The following is a 17,780-nucleotide window of genomic DNA, read 5'->3' as shown; positions in this document are numbered from 1 at the left end:
ACCTCGTAGATAGACTGTAGGTAACACTCAGAGATTATAAAAAGCAGTACAGCAAACTTTTTTTGCACATTTGTCCTGGTCTCTCATCTGGTGTGTCGGATGCATTGATAAGGGTTGCTGACACCCCACCCCCCCAGCTGCTGTGATGTAGAAAGCAAGAACACAAACAAGCTTGAGTACACAGGGTAGGGAAAATACCCAGAGAAACATATTAACTTTAAGTTGGTTTTCATCTTGCCTTTATAACTTCTTTGGCAAACTCTTTTCACCAATGTTAGAGTGGGAAGGTACCTTAGAGGTCATCTAGTCCAGCCCCCTGCTCAGTGCACCTGGTTGCCCTGTGTGGTCACCTCACCCCAACACATGGCCTATTGATGTTGGCCTATTTATTTCCCTTTTTATCTTTTGGTATAGTGTTGTTGTGATTTTAATAAACTACTTGGACTTAGTTCACTTGGGAGGAAGATGGTTACCCTATCTCAGCGTTTCTCAGTGTTTTTCAACCAGTGGTACTAGTAACACTAGTGGTACTTGAGGTGCTGTCCAGTGGTACTCATAGGACCCCCAAGACCCTCACCATCTGGCAGCAAGAGCAGCAACGCAAGATGACAAGCAGCAGTAGGAGGCTTGCAGCCCAATCCTGATCTGCCTGGGGTGCGCGGCTGCGGCGGCACCAAAAATGGCTGCCACCACATCCTGCACATCCAAGGCAGCCACCAGCGGCACCTCAGGAGAAGGGGACTTTTGTCCCCTTCCCCTGGGTGGGTATGTGCAGTAGCCCCACAATGGGGTTACTCGATTCACCGCCAACCCAAAGGTGGGTAGTGTATCAAGTGCCTCCATGTAGGGCGGCAAGCCCAACATGGAGGCTTTGGATCCAGTGAAGCCTCCCTCCCTCCTTGCTCTCTCCCCCCAGCATGCCTCTCCCCGCCCTCACCTCACCTCCTGATACACCTGCTCCCCACCCTCCACCCACTCTCCACTTGCCTCCCCCCTCCCTGGAACACCTCCTCCCCACCTCCCCCAACGTCCCTGAACATAAGAAGATAAGAACAGCCCCACTGGATCAGGCCATAGGCCCATCTGGTCCAGCTTCCTGTATCTCACAGCAGCCCACCAAATGCTCCAGGGAGCACACCAGATTAAAAGAGACCTCATCCTGGTGCCCTCCCCTGCATCTGGCATTCTGACATAACCCATTTCTAAAATCAGGAGGTTGCGCATACACATCATGGCTTGTACCCCGTAATGGATTTTTCCTCCAGAAACTTGTCCAATCCCCTTTTAAAGGCGTCTAGGCTAGACGCCATCACCACATCCTGTGTCAAGGAGTTCCACAGACCGACCACACGCTAAGTAAAGAAATATTTTCTTTTGTCTGTCCTAACCCGCCCAACACTCAATTTTAGTGGATGTCCCCTGGTTCTGGTGTTATGTGAGAGTGTAAAGAGCATCTCCCTATCCACTCTGTCCATCCCCTGCATAATTTTGTTACCTCTCTGCTGCTCGGTGGTCTGTGTGACCACCGAGTGGTGAGCTGGCACGCCAAGCCCAGGATTTGCACATTCAAAAAAGCCCTTCCATCTGCCCTGAGTTTCTTACTGTTGTTTGTCATGTTGTATGTGCCCTCCCAATCTGGAAGTAATTCGCAATGACATCATCACCAGTTACTTCCAATGGTAGTTCCAATAAGTTGACCATGTGGACTGGTACAGTTGGGGATGAATGTTGGGAAATGCCACCTATCTCACAGTCAGCCAGCTGTCTGCTACCATCCAATGGTCCCCAGAAATTTTGGGGCTCCCTTTCATACTGGAAGGGAGGTTTTCCCAAGGGAATCACCTTCTGTCTGGCTCTCCCATCCCTTTGCAGCAACAACTACTATTCCAATTTTACCCCAGTTCAACCTGAAATAAGGTTGTTGGGTGATGCCAGTTGCCTAGGCACTGAGCCCTACACTTGTCTTCCTGTACACTTGTAGTCCAGGGTTTACCTCTCATATGCATTGCCTAGTTAGTGATTCTCACACTAGGCAATGCATATGAGAGGCAAACCGTGGACTACAAGTGTACAGGAAGACAAATGTAGGGCTCAGTGCCTAGGCAACTGGCATCACCCAACAACCTTATTTAGAACTGGGACCCACTTTTTAAAATGAGAATCCGTCAGGACCCACCAGAAGTGATATCATGACCAAAAGCGACATCATCAGGCAGGAAAATTTCCACAATCCTAGGCTGCAATCGTACACACACTTATCCAGGAGTAAGTCCCATTGACTATCATTGTTAAAAGCATACACATATACATAGTAGCATGTTAAAAGTTCAAGTCTGTAACATTTCCCCAAATGCAGTCACATACCATGGTAGCATCAAGTCTAATATATTAAAAATAAAATATTGAAATGAATGGGGACCCACCTGAAATTGGTTCGCAACCCACCTAGTGGGTCCCGACCCACAGTTTGAGAAACACTGGCCTAGTTCATTTCAATCAATTTGCAAAAGTCAGGCTTAGTTGCACCTTTCAGTTACTCACAGGGCTTTCTGCCCTCTTGGGAATAGACCAAATCCTGAAGCTTTGCTTGTGATCATTTGTACCTCTTGAAAACTCCACTCACTGAACTTTTTTATTATTATAATAAACACTTCTGAGGATAGTACTCAAGAGTCACAGACAAGAGTCTTTTGAACCCGTAGCCAATGCTACCAGTGCTAGTTCAGATTTCAATGTCTTTCTTAAGATTTCTTCCCTGCTATTCTATATTCTGCTGGAAACTTCTGAAATAATTGCATTTTATTGCCCTTTCATCACATGGCTTTAACATATGTGGTGATTTTCCCCTCTTGTCTTTGGTACAGAAATCTTGAATGGAGGAGCATACGTTGGCCAGAACAGGTTTCTTTGCTATGCGGACACTATTCACTGGGAAGATATTGTTCGTAACCCTTTGGCTTCCAACTTTTCTGTGGTTCCCAAAAACAGCAGTACAGATTGTAAGTATCAGCTTTGCAACCCACTCTGTGATATTGGACACTGATGCCAATCGAACACTGATGCCAATCGGTCGCATGTACCTTTAAAAAAAAACACAAAAATCATGAACTCCTGATTGCAGTACCATTTGTGTTAACTGTTTTGCTTCTGTAGCTTCTTAAGTTCTATTCAATTATTCCAAATCTCTCTGCCTGCTCTTAGTTTGTTTCATTGTATTTTAGTTACATTATTTATAAGCTCCCATTCAGTAAATTGCCTGAGGAGGCATTTCATGCTGAGAGAAACATCATGTTATTCTCATACTACCTTGGTGGGAGGATAGGAGCTACTCCTCTCTGTCGGCAATCCAATTGTGTGTGCTTAGTGTCCAAGTTACGTTCTGATTCAGTTCTGGAGGTTTGCCTGGAAGTCGGAACACCTGGAAGTTGAAACAGCCAACTTACCCCGACCAGAAATATCCCTGCAATGCAGCATGGGAAGGTAGTCAGGGTTGCACTGCTGTTTTTATAAATTCCTCAATGTTTTAAATGTTGTTTCCGTCTGAAAAATAGCTAATCATCTTTATGTTATATGTACTGTACGAAGAAACACGTACTTGTGTGTTCCATGAGTTTCTCATTTTGAAGTATTATTTTTAAACCCTGACAGAGCTCTACTGTTAAGATTTCATTTGTTCCTGCTGCTTTTACTATGCCTTAAGTCACAGTCTTCTTTGTGTGATATCATAATTAGCCGTCGCAATAATGATTTTGAGAACTGCTGCAGTTTGTTTATAACCCCAGATGCCAAATGAAGTGATAAACAATTATCTAGTTTTCATGTTTATGTAGCTGTATGAAAAAGCAATGGAGATTTGCAAGGATAATAAACAGCTCTTCAAAATGAAGTTATATGCACTGGTCACACATACATACACACAGAGGAAAAGAAAAATATTATAAAGGAGTAAACTAACTGTAGCAAAAATACTTCAAAAATTCTACATTGTTCTTAAAAAGTTGCAATGCAACATTTTTCAAAGTCATTATTTTTCATGTCTCTTTACTTCAAAAATTCTAGGAAATTTGATGTGTACATTTGATTAAATATAGCGTTCAGATTATCATGTGTGAATTGGGTGGCTGGCACTAGCGGAAGTTTATTTATTTATTTATTTATTTATTTATTTATTTGAAAAATTTATATCCTGCCTCTCCCATGCCAAAGCAAATGCCCAAGGCAGCTGACAGAGCTCCATAATAAATGCACAATGCATCAAAACAATAAGGGAGGATCTGGAAAAGATCCTGGGAAAAAGAAAAAAAAATGATAACGAGCCATTAAAACATTAATTTAAACAATTAGACTCTAGAACATAAAAAAGAAAGCATTAAAACAAAGCAAAAACCAACACACATTGTTGAGCCATGGGCAGGGTGTGTGTGGACAAATTAGTCCAGGAAAGCAGTCAAGCTACAGCACTAATACAGAGTCACAGACAGCAAACACCCACCTATCAGCCTATAAATTAAAAGGAGCATCTTCCTAGAATGATGAGCAGATCATCTTTTCCTTTGATCTTGTAGCCTGAGCCAATCAGAGCTGCACAGGCAAGCTGTATAATATGTTAATCTGCATGCAGTTCTGAGGTTGAAGGGGAAATTCAGCAGCGCTAGCCCACCATTCTGTTTCCAACAAATGAGAAACCCTGGGAAGTTCACAGGCAGGTGCTGAAGGCACCAGCACTCCCTTGCTGTTTGTTTCCCAGGACAACTTCTTACAATAAGACAGATTCCCAGAAGCTGGTTCTGTCCAAGCAAGTCTGCTGCCTTTGAAGCAAAAAAAGGCAACTCACCAGGAGACATTGGGTCTACAGAGATATAATTTCATATTCTATTTTAAAATATTTTTGCATTAGAAGTCTGGTTCCTCTTTTTCTTTGCACCAGTACTCTTTGGCTAGAGACAGGATTACTATTTGTTTATTTTTATATCTGTCTCTCTGTGTCCAATCACTATCAGTGTGCATGATGCTTTACTTAGAGTGAAAAGGCAGGTCCCTGCCCTGAGGGGCTTACAAGGATGAGGAGAGAGAGAGAGAGAGAGAGAGAGAGAGAGAGAGACAGAGGCAGGGTGAACAATGGAAGCATATGAGATTCTTCCAGTGTCATGTACAGGTGTGCCCCCAAATCCACAGCCGATCCGTTCCAGGGACACCCCACTTGCGGACACGGAAACTGCAGATATAGGGGACATCTGTATTAATAGCACCCCTATGTGTCTCCCATATGCCCATTAACATTGTTTAAAAAGCTTACCGGAGAAGTGTTTCTTGCTTTAACAGGTTGCTATAAGCATTCACACTTATAGCGCAACATGAGCAGGCTGCTGGCAGTCTGAATGTGTGAAAAAAAACGAGATCAGTGTTTCTCAATGTTTGTCCCCCATTTCGCATGGTACAACCTATTGGAGGTACCACCAGAAATTATTAATTATTATTATTAACAGTATTTATATACCGCTTTTCAACTAAAAGTTCACAAAGTGGTTTACAGAGAAAAATCAAATAACTAAATGGCTCCCTGTCCCAAAAGGGCTCACAATCTAAAAAGATGCAAAAAGAACACCAACAGACAGCCATTAGAAAAGACACTCCAAGAGTTGGAGTTCCAAATTTAATTAGGCTGTCCACTATGATTTTGGAGTTGGGTATTCATCTCCCTACTACTGTAGCTTGGACTTCCACTTTTAAGTTTTGGCTTAAACTCCATCTTAATATCCATTCGAATTGTATTCTCTTAGATCTATTAAAAGACTCTTTTTCATCCAACTGGTTTAAATTCATTGATGCCAAACTATCTTCTTTAGATCTTTCTCCTGAACTCTTAGCTGATTTGGACCTTCAAAAAGCGCATCATCTCATTAAACTTAAACTTTGGGAGCAAGAATACGCAACTTTACTGTCTAGCTTAAATCCGACCTGCTCGCCTCTCTCTTTTGGTTTGTCCCCTTCTCTGGGCCGTCCTGTGAACTATTTTACCCAACTTACCAGCCCTAGTAAAAGACGGGCCTTTATGCTGGCGAGACTGAATATCTTTCCATCGGCATTACATCAAGGGAGATTCTCTAAAACTCCTCGTCCAAATAGATTATGTCTATTTTGTTCAGTTGAACCAGATACTCTGAATCATAACCTTCTTCGGTGCACTGCTCATCACAACCTCAGGTCCCACTTACTTGATTTTTTTCTTTCTTCTCTTCCTGTTTCCCTTGTTGATCCTTTCCCAATTCTTCTCAGTGATTATTCCCTCCTATTACCAATTTGGTGGCGGAATTTTTAGCGGTAGTCTCTAAGGCCAAAGTTTGAAGTTAACATTCCCAAAGCTGTTCTATTTTATTATACTATTTATTCTCTGTAAACTTTTAATATGCCAATAAAGGTACTGAAGTGTGTGTGTAGAAAAAACACTGCTGGGGTGAGGTGGGTCAGTTACTCTCTCCCTGCTAAAAAAAGGAGCACCCACTTGAAAAAGTGCCTCTTACCCAATTAGCAGGGGTTAACTGGTTAATGATGCCATTGCCAGTTGCTGCCAGATTGGGAGGCCAGACGCAACACAAAAAACACTGGTTACAAGCTCAGGGTGGACAGAGGGGCTTTTTCGAGAGCACTGAAAGAGTATGGTGGAGCTCTGCCTGTGCAGCTGAGCCTCCTAATTGCTGCTTTTTGCATTACAGTGCTGGTCTTGCTGCCAGGAGGTGAGGGTCTGGGGGTTCCACACATGCCACCAGACACCACCACAAGTACCACTGGACACCAACTCAAGTACCTCTGGTGATACAAGTATCACTGGACTAGATTGATGCAGTTAGGTATGGCGGTGACTGTGCTATCCTTCCTTCCCTAAACCAGCAGGGAAACAAATACAGGAAAAGAAAGAACCTTGAGCTGATTGCTTTATACTTCTCTGTGTCATTGGGTGTAAAACAGGCTTCCTCAGCTGAAATCTGCCACCATTCTTACACTGAACCCACTCTGTTTAGAAGAACAGCATTTGATCCCAGTCAAACAAATCACCAGCCAAATGTAGCAGCAATACGTTTTCTCACATTGGCTGACAGACAATGAAACGGTGACTAATTCCCATTCTTAAAGTCAACTTTTACCTAGTATATCATTTCTAGTGCTGCTCTAAATTGCAAGCTGTGTTCGGGGAAAGTGACATTCCGAACAGTAGATGGTGAGCACATTTTTTATTGTAAAGTTAGGTTAAATTATATCCTTTTATTAAGGTGTATTCAATTAACATTTTAAATGTACGCTTGGGGAGTAGGGAAAAAAGCACTTTTGCAGACAGGTGGTCTCTGCATAGACGCAGATCATTGTAACAGGTGTCAGCGTACAATACTAATCACAGAATCTGTTCTTTCTCAAAACAAAGGCATGAATAAGGAAAGTATCCCATGAAAGCTCCTTTTGTATGGAAAATTCCTCAAGTGCTCGCAAAATAATGTTTTAACAACCATAAGTGTTTTCTCAGCTGGGAAGCCTATCAAATCAATGCTGAATAGAGAGCTGAATAGAGAGCCCCCTCAAGTTGTTAACGTTTTTGAAGGTATAGACTTATTTGCATTTCCTGTAATTAATGGGGAATAATTTCTTTTAGGAAAAAAATGGCAGTTGACACGGGCAGGGAAGGCAGGGAAAGAATGTAAGAACATCAATATTTGCTTTAAATAATCATTTTTTGCCAAATGCTAGGGAATGAAAAGATGGGAAGTGCATGGCAGTAAAGGAGGTTCACAGTGTTTTGGCGTTTGAGACATAGAATTTAGTGGCCCCATGAAAGCATTTTATGCGAGACGCAGCAACTGAAAGGGTGAAAATGGTTCTCTGTGCTCTGAAGTACCACTTGAGATAAAAGGCTGGCTGGAGAAGAATTGCAGCATCTGAAAAATAGCACATGAGTTTGAGCACTTGGCTGATGTCCAATGCTGGGGAAAAGTTGGGTTTTTCCAGCGTTTTCTGAAGTTTCTTCCCTCAGGGGTGGAGAGGGGGGTAAATCTGCTCCAGTTAAGCAAGTTGGAGCATAAATTTCAGCCACATTTCTAGCAAATGAGTATGCCTGGTATACGCAATTTTTTTCTCCTGCTTTTGAAAAATTCTCCTGCTGAGGTGTGGCAGAGGTCGGCTGAGGGGGAAGAGTGGCCAAGGGGCTGCACCCATCTCACCTGTTGAACTGATCCCTGGAACCTCCACGCAGGTTGCATTGATAGTGCCCAAAGCCTTATTGGGAATTGTTAGGGACTCCATGGAGCCCCACGGCTCTGAGTTAATTGGCTCTGGAATGGGATCTTTTGCACACAACACTAAAAAGGTCAGGTGTAATTCCACAGCATGTTGATTTTTACACAGTTTGATAAGTGTATGACCTGCATCTTACATGCATTCAACTGATGCAAATTCGAATACATGCAATTAACAAAAAGGGTGGGGGGGAACACAACCATTTCCATAGTGCAGGCAATTCAGCCCACCATTCCACTAATTAGACTTATTGTATGCCCCAGAATAAGGCTGAGGCCTGCTGTTCCCTGTTGGTCTCAGTTCCCATGTGCCTCTCATAGTGTTTTTCTAGTTTTTAAAGAGACAGTATTTTTTGAGATTTAAGAGCTTTTAGAGGATAATTCTGAGTATACATTGAGTTTTTGCTATTCATTAGGGATCCGTTCCCAGATCCCGCCCCCCCCCCCAATATACTGATTTCTGCAGGTGTTAGAATCTGTAGAGAGGCCCTAGCTGAAAAACCAGAAGCACCCGTGCTGGAAAGCCTCTCATGATCTCCTGGAAGTGCTTTCACTGGGCCTCAGAAAACCTCCCAGAGGCATCGGGAAGGCACTTCTGGTTTTTCACCAAACCAGAAGCACCTTTCAGAAGGCTCTGGCAGGCTTTCTGAGGTGCAGAGAGGCCATACACGACCTCCTTGCACCTCAGAAGGCTTGCCAGAGCCTTGTAAAAGGTGCTTCTGGTTTGGTGAAAAACCAGAATTGCCTTCCCGATGCCTCTGGGAGGTTTTCTGAGGCCCAGTGAAAGCACTTCCAGGAGATCATGAGAGGCTTTCCAGCACGGGTCAGCACCCATGTTGAATCAAATCCATGGGTGCAAAATCTGTAGATAAGGAAGGCCCACTGTATGTGACTTTTGCCTTACCTGCTGACTTTGGAACCTAACCCTCATGTAAGATGCAGGTCTGCTGTAGTTAAGCTGAGAAGTAATTGGTAGATGCTTAACTTTTGGGATTTACATTCTTTTCTATGTGTTTATTTAAATTAGCTGCTTATTATGGAGACCGCATGGCTACCAGCCAAAGCAGGAGTCATGTATTACTTTCTTCCCTGTCTCCGGAATGTGTCAGGCTCCAACATGAATTAAGTAACTGCACCTCAAAGTTCTTGCAGGCATTTGACAACTGGGGCAGGTGTCACCCCTCTCCTCTATGTGTCAACATTTTAAACATTTTTAACACCTGTCTTCTCCACCGCCAGATGGTATACATAAGATTCGGCTGCTGTTGTATTTGTGTTATTTACTGGGAGAACGGTTGCCCACATTTCTTGCCTCTTGGTCCTTTCTTCAATGAATTCCTTTAATGAAGGAAGATACACAGGCAAGCAACATGGCCAACTCTGTATATTGTACTGTGTATGCATAGAATAGTTCCTAGGAGCCAGCAAGAAGGAGGGGAGCTGCCAAAGTTAGCATCCCCTTATGGACTGCACCAAAGACACACCAGCCCTGCTCCCTGTTGCTATACTATTACTTAGAGTTAATACTGAAGAGAAACTAAAAGGGAACAAAACTTTATCAATATGCTTTCTCTGGCCACTTTAGTAGGCTTGTAGCATACTTTAAAAGAATATGCAGCAGGATTGTAGCAGATATCAAGAGGGATCTGATCCTACCCACCATACTTGGGAAGAAATGAACACCAAGATTTGAACGCCTGATAACAATTTGCCCCAAAATACAAAGAAGAGATCTAGTTCTGCCATTTTGTAGTGGACATTTGCAAATTGATGCTTTGCCTATTGCATTATGGACACTTCTTGTTTCACACTGTTGAAACACTATTCATTTAAATAGTTACAAAAAAGGCAAGTCATGCAGCTTAAAAATAACTGTTCTGTTTCACAGGAAGTAAGGTTGGAAGTAGACAGATTAAACAATGATCCCATTGACTTTGCAATTGACATATTTTGATTGGTTGTTCTCACCACACATGATAAATTTCAGCTAATATAAGCTCAGTATCTCTGGGGAGTTGCTTCAGCAAAGTGGGGGGAAGGTCGCACAAACAGGATTGAAGGAGGAACCACAAACAATCCCTCCCATCTTGAGAATCATGGGGCTCAAATCAAATGTCAGGTTCTATTATGTTGACAATTCTATTGTGATAGGACAAGCAGTTCAGGGCCCTGCAGATACACAGTGGAATGAAAGCAATGTTCAGGGTGGCATCTTAAAAATAATTTTAACTACTCATTTTGTTGTTGCAATATTCATATTGCAACTCATATTGTTGCAACTCATCTCAACTCATATTGTTGATGCAAGGGAGGGCACCAGGATGAGGTCTCTTGTTATCTGGTGTGCTCCCTGGGACATTTGGTGGGCTGCTGTGAGATACAGGGAGCTGGACTAGATGGGCCTATGGCCTGATCCACTGGGGCTGTTCTTATGTTCTTATGTTATTGTGTGTCTCCTCAGTTCCCTTTTCTTTGCAGCTCTGGCTGTGTTCCACCTGCAGAGCAAAGATATCTTTGCTTACTGCACAATAACTCAGTTATGTTCATTGTTTGGGGGGTTTCTTTGGGGGGGGGGAGGATAAGGAATTGGAACAGGAATGTCACCAGCCTCATCATTTCCTTGTCAATGCGCCTTTGATTTTGCTCAGTACCTCTGAAAAATCTCCCATGATGACATTCAGCTTTCTTACACATCATTATGTACTGAGACAAAGAACATACTTGCGGCTGTAACCTGTGATTCCCACACATAATTACCATCTTAGCAATGCCTCTGTAAGCCTTTCTGCTCTTTATGCATTTGCTCCTCACCTCTGCATAGATACAAAAAGGTCCAGTGAATAACCTACTTATATGGCACAAATGTTACCTAAGGGAATAATCCTAACCGGGTCTACTCAGAAGTAAGTCCTCTTTAGTTCAATGGGGCTTACTCTCAGGAAAGGGTGGTTAGGATTGCAGCCTCAGCCATGTTCTGTCAGAGCCTGAATTCCAAGCGCACGACTGAAGAGAAGCTCTGGATTGTGTCTTGAACCATAGGAAACAACCTTATATAAAACCGAATTATTGATTATCCTAGTTCAGTATTGAGCTTCTGAGTGACAACGGTTCTCTAACATTTCAGAAAAGAATAATTCCCATCCCTGTTTGGAGATAGGCTTTACCACTGAACTATCAACTTACCCCTAGGGCAGGGCTTTTCAGACTGGGACATCACGACGCCCCAGCCTGTGGGCCCTGGCTTGTTTCCCCTTAAGGGGTGGGGGCAGCCAGGAGGCAGGGAGGAGACAGCAGCGTGATCCCCAGGCTCGCGCCACTTAGGAGGGCTGCAGGGGCTTGGGTACACTTACCAGAGCCCCCTGCAGCCTCCCGGGGTGCGGGGAGCCCTGTGTGGCTGTCCGCAGGGCTCCCTGAAGCTTCACAAGAGAAAGTGGAGAGATTGCGCTACGCTTCCATTAAACTGGAAGTGGAGAGCGATTGCTCCACTTTCCCTTTTGAAGCATCGGGGAGCCCTGTGGATAGCCACGCAGGGCCCCACACACCCCTGGCAGGCTGCAGGAGGCTCTGGTAAGTGTACCCAAGCCCCTGCAGCCCCCCTGAGCGGTGTGATCCTGGGGATCATGCTGCTGCCTTCCCCCCGCTGCCTCAATTTACTATGGCTTTCAAACTCCCTGGGACTTAGACTATATCCCTAGGGCTGCGGTTTTCAATCATTGGCTCCAGAGAGCAAGGAAGGGTGTTAAGCAAGAGTCTGTAACCTGGGAGGCAGACTGAGAGTTCAACCCTATCCAACTTTCCAGTGCAGCTGTTCCCTTACCTCGAATAGGCCTCTGTGACTGCTCTCCCACCTCAGTATGTGGCACGCCTCCAGTTGGCATGGCTGCATTGATGCTGGAAAGTTGCATAGGATTGTGCCCTCAGGCAGAAACATGAATTAGGGGTAACAGGTCAGCTGTCTTAAACCATGGCTGAAAAACCTCACATCTGTAGTGGCACCAGTGGGATAGCAGGGCCAGGCAAACCAGATCAGAAACAGAATGTCCAAGAGCAGAGACCTAAGAATGGAACAAAGGGCTGTCTCAGTAATGAAACAGGGGGCTGGAAACACACCGGCAAACCTGTTCTGGAGAATATGCATTGTTCTTTTACATGTGCCCCTGAACAGGCATGTTTAGCAAACTTGTGGTGTTTGGTTGTGATGCACACGCTCCACAAATGGTCACCGTCAGAATAAAAGGAGAACAGGATGTGACTCAGAGTTCATTCACTTACAGACAACTAATTTACTGAGGGGAAAAAATATATATAATGAGCAGAAGCAATGGTATCAAATAATCAAAGAAGCAGCATGTAATTATAAATGAAAGAAACAGGAAGATGGTTGTTAAGTGTGATGATAATTCTCCCAGAAAAGCAAGGGGATCCTGGCAGAGGAAGCACTTAACAAGAGGGCGATGCTACCTGTTCTTAAAACTGGAGAATAATTTGACTCCGGGGGGGGGGGGGGAGAGAGTGTGAAGTTGGACAAAGCAATCATGGCACACACACATACACTGAATGTGCACACCAGCTTACAATCCGAGTTACAGTTCCTCTCACTCATCCTTCCCTTGGTGAAAGGTTAAAGAGTTTTATGAACTATGGGGAGTTCCTAGGAACTAGGAACAACTAGTGGGGAGGTCAGAGCATACCACAGACCCATTGCCATTAGCATTTCATAACTGAAAAGAAAGCAACTCTTGCTTGACCCATCTCTATCGCTAATGCAAGGGCCACCAGGAACACAGCATGGATCAGGTTTGAGGCAGGAAATTGTCACTTGATTGCTGGAGGCATCCCAAATATTTCCAACTCTTATTCCAAATATTCCCAAATATTAAATATTTTTAACAACATTCCAAAATGTTATTTATTATAAAATCATATTTTAATAATAATAACTTTTATCAAATGTTGAACAATAAGCTCACTCAGACTTGGGGGTGTGACCTCTCAGTTATCTTCCAGTTGCCCAGTCATTAAAAAAGCGAGGTGATGTAAACTCAGTGTACGTGGCACTTGGCTGTCTCTGAAAGACAGTTCCAAAGGGGCATGATACCTGTACTTAAAGAGCGTGGTGCTTGGTTTCACCCAGACACCCAAATCATTTGTCTTCTGAAATACAGAAAAGGTCTGGCATTCCTCCTATAACACAGGCTGCTTTTCATGAGGTATTGTAAGGAACCAAAACTTAATTTAGGCGAAGTTGTAGTAGCCCTTCTGGGGTTTACAAGACCCACACCAAAGCTTTAAAAAAAAAATCACTTTCCAAATGATATCTTACTTGTCAATAGAAGAGCTGCTAGCGCGCCTCTGTGGCGCACTAGCAATAATTGCCAGGCTTTCCCCCCTATCAGCCGGTAGTAGGACTTTGCTGCCAGCTGATTGGCTGGCTAGCCTAAGGGGGTGGGATGATTGAGCTGATTCTAGCATGCAGGCGCTGGGGTTGCTCAGTCCAACCCCCGCCCACCCGCCCTGTAACTAGTCTGGGATTAGCTGGTCGCTCTCCTGAGGGCCGGGTAGGAATTTTTTAATCACCATCTAATTGGCCTTATGATGGTGTTTGTTTTCCCCTACCTCAGACTGGCTGCGTAGCGTGTTTGGGTTTGCAATATACCTTTTTAACGCTCTGGTCACTGGCGGTAGAAGTGCGGGGTGGGTAGGCAGAAGACCTTCTTGGTGTCAAATCTAAGTCAGCAAGGACAGGGGTGAACCAGAACCGCTCCCATGATGCCTGACCAGCTCAAGGAGGCAGGTTGGCTAGCCCCTTGTCTGAACTTGGGGGCCTTGCAGGGGTGACCTGAAGGCATAGCAGTTCGGCTGACTTACCCTCTTCAGGCGACGGTGAAAGGCGGGCTTAATAACAATTGAGTTACGCCTGGAGTCGGGTGGATGCCCTATGAGACTGGGGGATGTAGACGGCTAGGGCTGTTTCCCCCACTTAGAACCCCGCACTTGGGATGGGGTATTGTTTACCCTGTTGTTGCCTTGTTGCTATCTTGTTGTATTTAATAAAGTGGCCCATTTTAATTCCATACCTGTGGTCGGCTGTATTTATTTGGGGAGTGCATGGTAAAGACCTTTATGAATGCCATAGACTTTTGGGGGAACTGTGAGTTTTGCCTAGGTATTGGAGAAGTTAAGATTCTAAATGCCTGGGTGCAACTCATCAACCTGTGAGATAAAACTTAGTAGGATTTCATTGTTATACCTCCCTCCATACCTGAGTGCTGCCTATAGTAAGCTCTTTATTCCACATTGAGTCATTAGTATTTTCAGTTTTGTCTGTAAGGTAGGGTGGAAGCTAAAGTGAATGCCTGGGGTTTATTTCCTAATCGGGAATAGATTTCTAACAACAGAGATGACAAAGAGTGGTTCCTGAGGCTCCTGAGATTTCTTCTTGACTGCGACTCCGGGCAGCAGGATTACATTCTCTTAGCCATCTCATCTCCTTTCCAATTTGTTAGGGCCCTGTACTTGCCAGATTTAATAAATAAATAAATAAATAAATAAATAAATAATATATATTTATATATATATATATATATATATATATATATATATATATATATATATATATATATATATATAGGGCTTTATTCTGTTTTTTATTCTTTGCTAATTGGAAACTAATTTTTCTCCTCAGTGGGGGTGCAACTCATTCTTTTGCTTGGTGCGTGTAACTCTAAGAAGTGATAATTAATGACTCCTAATTGCCTAATCAGAGCGAATGGTGTGCTATACACAGACTTGTTTTGTTTTGTAAGGGTGTCAGAGGATCAGTTCACCCAATTCTTCCTCTCCACCAACATCAGCAGTGATAGCACATCCACCACCACCACAACACAAGTGTAAGAGGCCACTCAGGCCAGAGGTACTTATAATATCACCTCCTGAATGGACTGATAGAGGTTTGAGGCTGTTCTTTTTTACCTTGGGTAATTTTTGTTGTTTTATATTTTTGAATTGTAAGTTGCCTTGAATGCCAAAACAAAGAGGTAGTAAATAAATACATTAAGGCCCCCATTTATGTTTATGATGTTGGTCCCGATATTCTGCTGCACTGACTGTAGTAAAGCAGTCAGCATCAGTTGTAAAAGGTGGTGCAACAGCACACTAGTCAATGCAATGCCAGGAATGCCAGCGGGAAGGCCTGCACCTTCCCGCCCACCTTGTCACTTCTCCCACTGTTCGCCGGAGCAGGTAAATTAGCAGGAGAGGAGAGGAGGAAGGATGGGACTGGGGCAGGGGGAAAAATTGGGATGGGGGATGAGTGGATTGGGTCTGGGAAGGAGACAGGTTTGGCAGCAGTGGTGGCCACCAAATCCTAGCCTCCATCCTGGACCCAATCATGTGGCGCAGGTCCACGTGGATCTGCGCCAGCAATTTAGCTAGCAAAAGTGCAAGTAGATCCCCCATGTGGCAGAGGTGTATTCCCCAGTAGAGGAACCATTGCACCCTTATCCAGAGGAGACCTCTGCAAAGTGGCGTAGCTATGGAGATGCAGGGGGTAGCAGTTGAACCGGGCAACAAGCTTTAGGGGGGCAACAAGCTGAGCTTGACACTAGAGGCCAAAATTGAGAAAAAAATGGTATGTACGAATAATACCATCATGTTATATATAATTGGAAAGGTAATTTAATGCAGAATGCAATGAAACAAATATCTGTATCCTATCAAAAGTAATGGCCAATTAACCAGAAAATGAAAACACAACTGCCTTATGGAACAAAAAGTGGATTTCTTTAACTCAAAACTGACCTATGAAGCTGATTGTTCTGAGAGCCCATGAGAAGTTGTTATGATACAGCATGGAACCAATAAGGTTTGAATATGAGTCAGCTCTCATTTGCTGTGTGTCATAATATAGTTACCCCTGCTAACTGGGTTAAGAGGCACTTTTCAAGTGGTGCTTCTCTTATATTTAACAGGGGGAGAATAACTGTCCCTCTTCACCTCAGCACAATGTCTCTAACCAATAAGAGGCATACTTTTTATTTACTTACTTAATTAAATTTGATTTTGTCGTGGGGGAGCTACAAAATCTTCTTTGACCCCATGTAGCAGATGGCTATGCCACTGGCTGGGGGGAGGCAGCAGAGCAAGTGGGTGGTAAGCTTCCAGGGGGAGGAGGAGGCAGGTTTTCCCCCAATTTTCACTTTTTAAAAAACCTGGGTATGATATCACTTCCAGTTGTGAAATCACTTCCGGGGCATCATTTTGAGCTTGCACTGGGCTACACAATAGTTAGCTATGCCACTGTCTCTGCAACTGTCCCCCACTATAGGATGCAGCAGTTGCCATTTTGGTGCGGCTTCATCGGTGGGGGGGCGGGGCGGGGGAAGGATAGAATTGGACTGTTAATTTCCTCAGATATATGTTCATGTGGTCAGTTGTAACGTGTGAGCTGAAGGGTATTGGGTATGACCTCTGTTTTTGGCTGCCAGTTTTATAGCCACAGCGCTCACAAGAATTGTTTCTTGTGATGTTGTTTTGTTCCTATGCTATAATTGCTTGAATCCAGAGTAGCCATCTCATTGGTATTCTTGAGAGCAATTCTACTCTAGATAGGGATCCAGAAAGCGGACATGTTTTCATGCCCTAATGACTGCCTTGCAAAGGGTCAGGTTTCATAACTGAGTGGATACGACTTACCTGTACTGCCTTCACACTTATGGAACACTTCACATACAAATATGTGCATGTTCATATAACACTCACATTATATGAAACATAAGAGAAGTGAAACTTTTTTTCTTCTGGCTTTAAAACTTTTGATTTGCATTGTGAATGAAACTGGAGGCAAACTTTCCACTGTTACTTGATTAAAAGTATATGTAGAAATCAGTCCTAAATTGACTGTAAATTTCTTGGCCCAAGATCTTATACCTATTAGATTTGTTGCTGTAGGATGTAAGGGACCAGAATGGAATATCTTTTACGTATCTGTTCCGTTTTCTAAACATTATAAGAACATAAGAACAGCCCCACTGGATCAGGCCATAGGTCCATCTAGTCCAACTTCCTGTATCTCACAGTGGCCCACCAAATGTCCCAGGGAGCACACCAGATAACAAAAGACCTCATCCTGGTGCCCTCCCTCCCTTGCATCTGGCATTCTTACATAGCCCATTTCTAAAATCAGGAGGTTAATATATTCTATAATATATATATTATTTATTCTATGTCCCATCTCATCCTTGTCACAACAAAATAGCAATGTTACAGCAAGCCCACTATCAGTCCCAAACTGTGAGTGATAATACTGAGCTGTTGGCCTGTGTCAGTTCAGTGCTGCCAATGTACTTTTCTTAACTTCCTGTTCACTTCCCTACCGCTTCATATCAGGCCTGTTTTCTGTGGACCTGTTGGGTGATAGCCTGCAATTTAGCGATTTTACACAGATTTCCTCAATTCCTTAAGCACGTTATTATCTCTCCTGTCACCCTGGTGGGCTTC

General features: G+C 43.7%; 1 protein-coding gene across 4 annotated transcripts in view; it reads left to right on the top strand.

Annotated features, from left to right (window-relative positions):
• The window catches only part of ERBB4 (erb-b2 receptor tyrosine kinase 4), a 912,234-nt gene that overhangs the window by 619,043 nt on the left and 275,411 nt on the right, over nt 1-17,780 (top strand). For all 4 annotated transcript variants that reach the window (XM_066626312.1, XM_066626139.1, XM_066626395.1 and 1 more), the window contains exon 4: nt 2,865-2,999. In XM_066626312.1, the coding sequence (XP_066482409.1) occupies nt 2,865-2,999 (135 nt within the window). The remainder of the gene's footprint in view (nt 1-2,864; nt 3,000-17,780) is intronic.

The sequence above is a fragment of the Tiliqua scincoides genome, chromosome 1 (genome assembly GCF_035046505.1).
Source record: "Tiliqua scincoides isolate rTilSci1 chromosome 1, rTilSci1.hap2, whole genome shotgun sequence".
Taxonomy (NCBI): domain Eukaryota; kingdom Metazoa; phylum Chordata; class Lepidosauria; order Squamata; family Scincidae; genus Tiliqua; species Tiliqua scincoides.
This window is presented reverse-complemented; position numbering and strand designations above follow the sequence as displayed.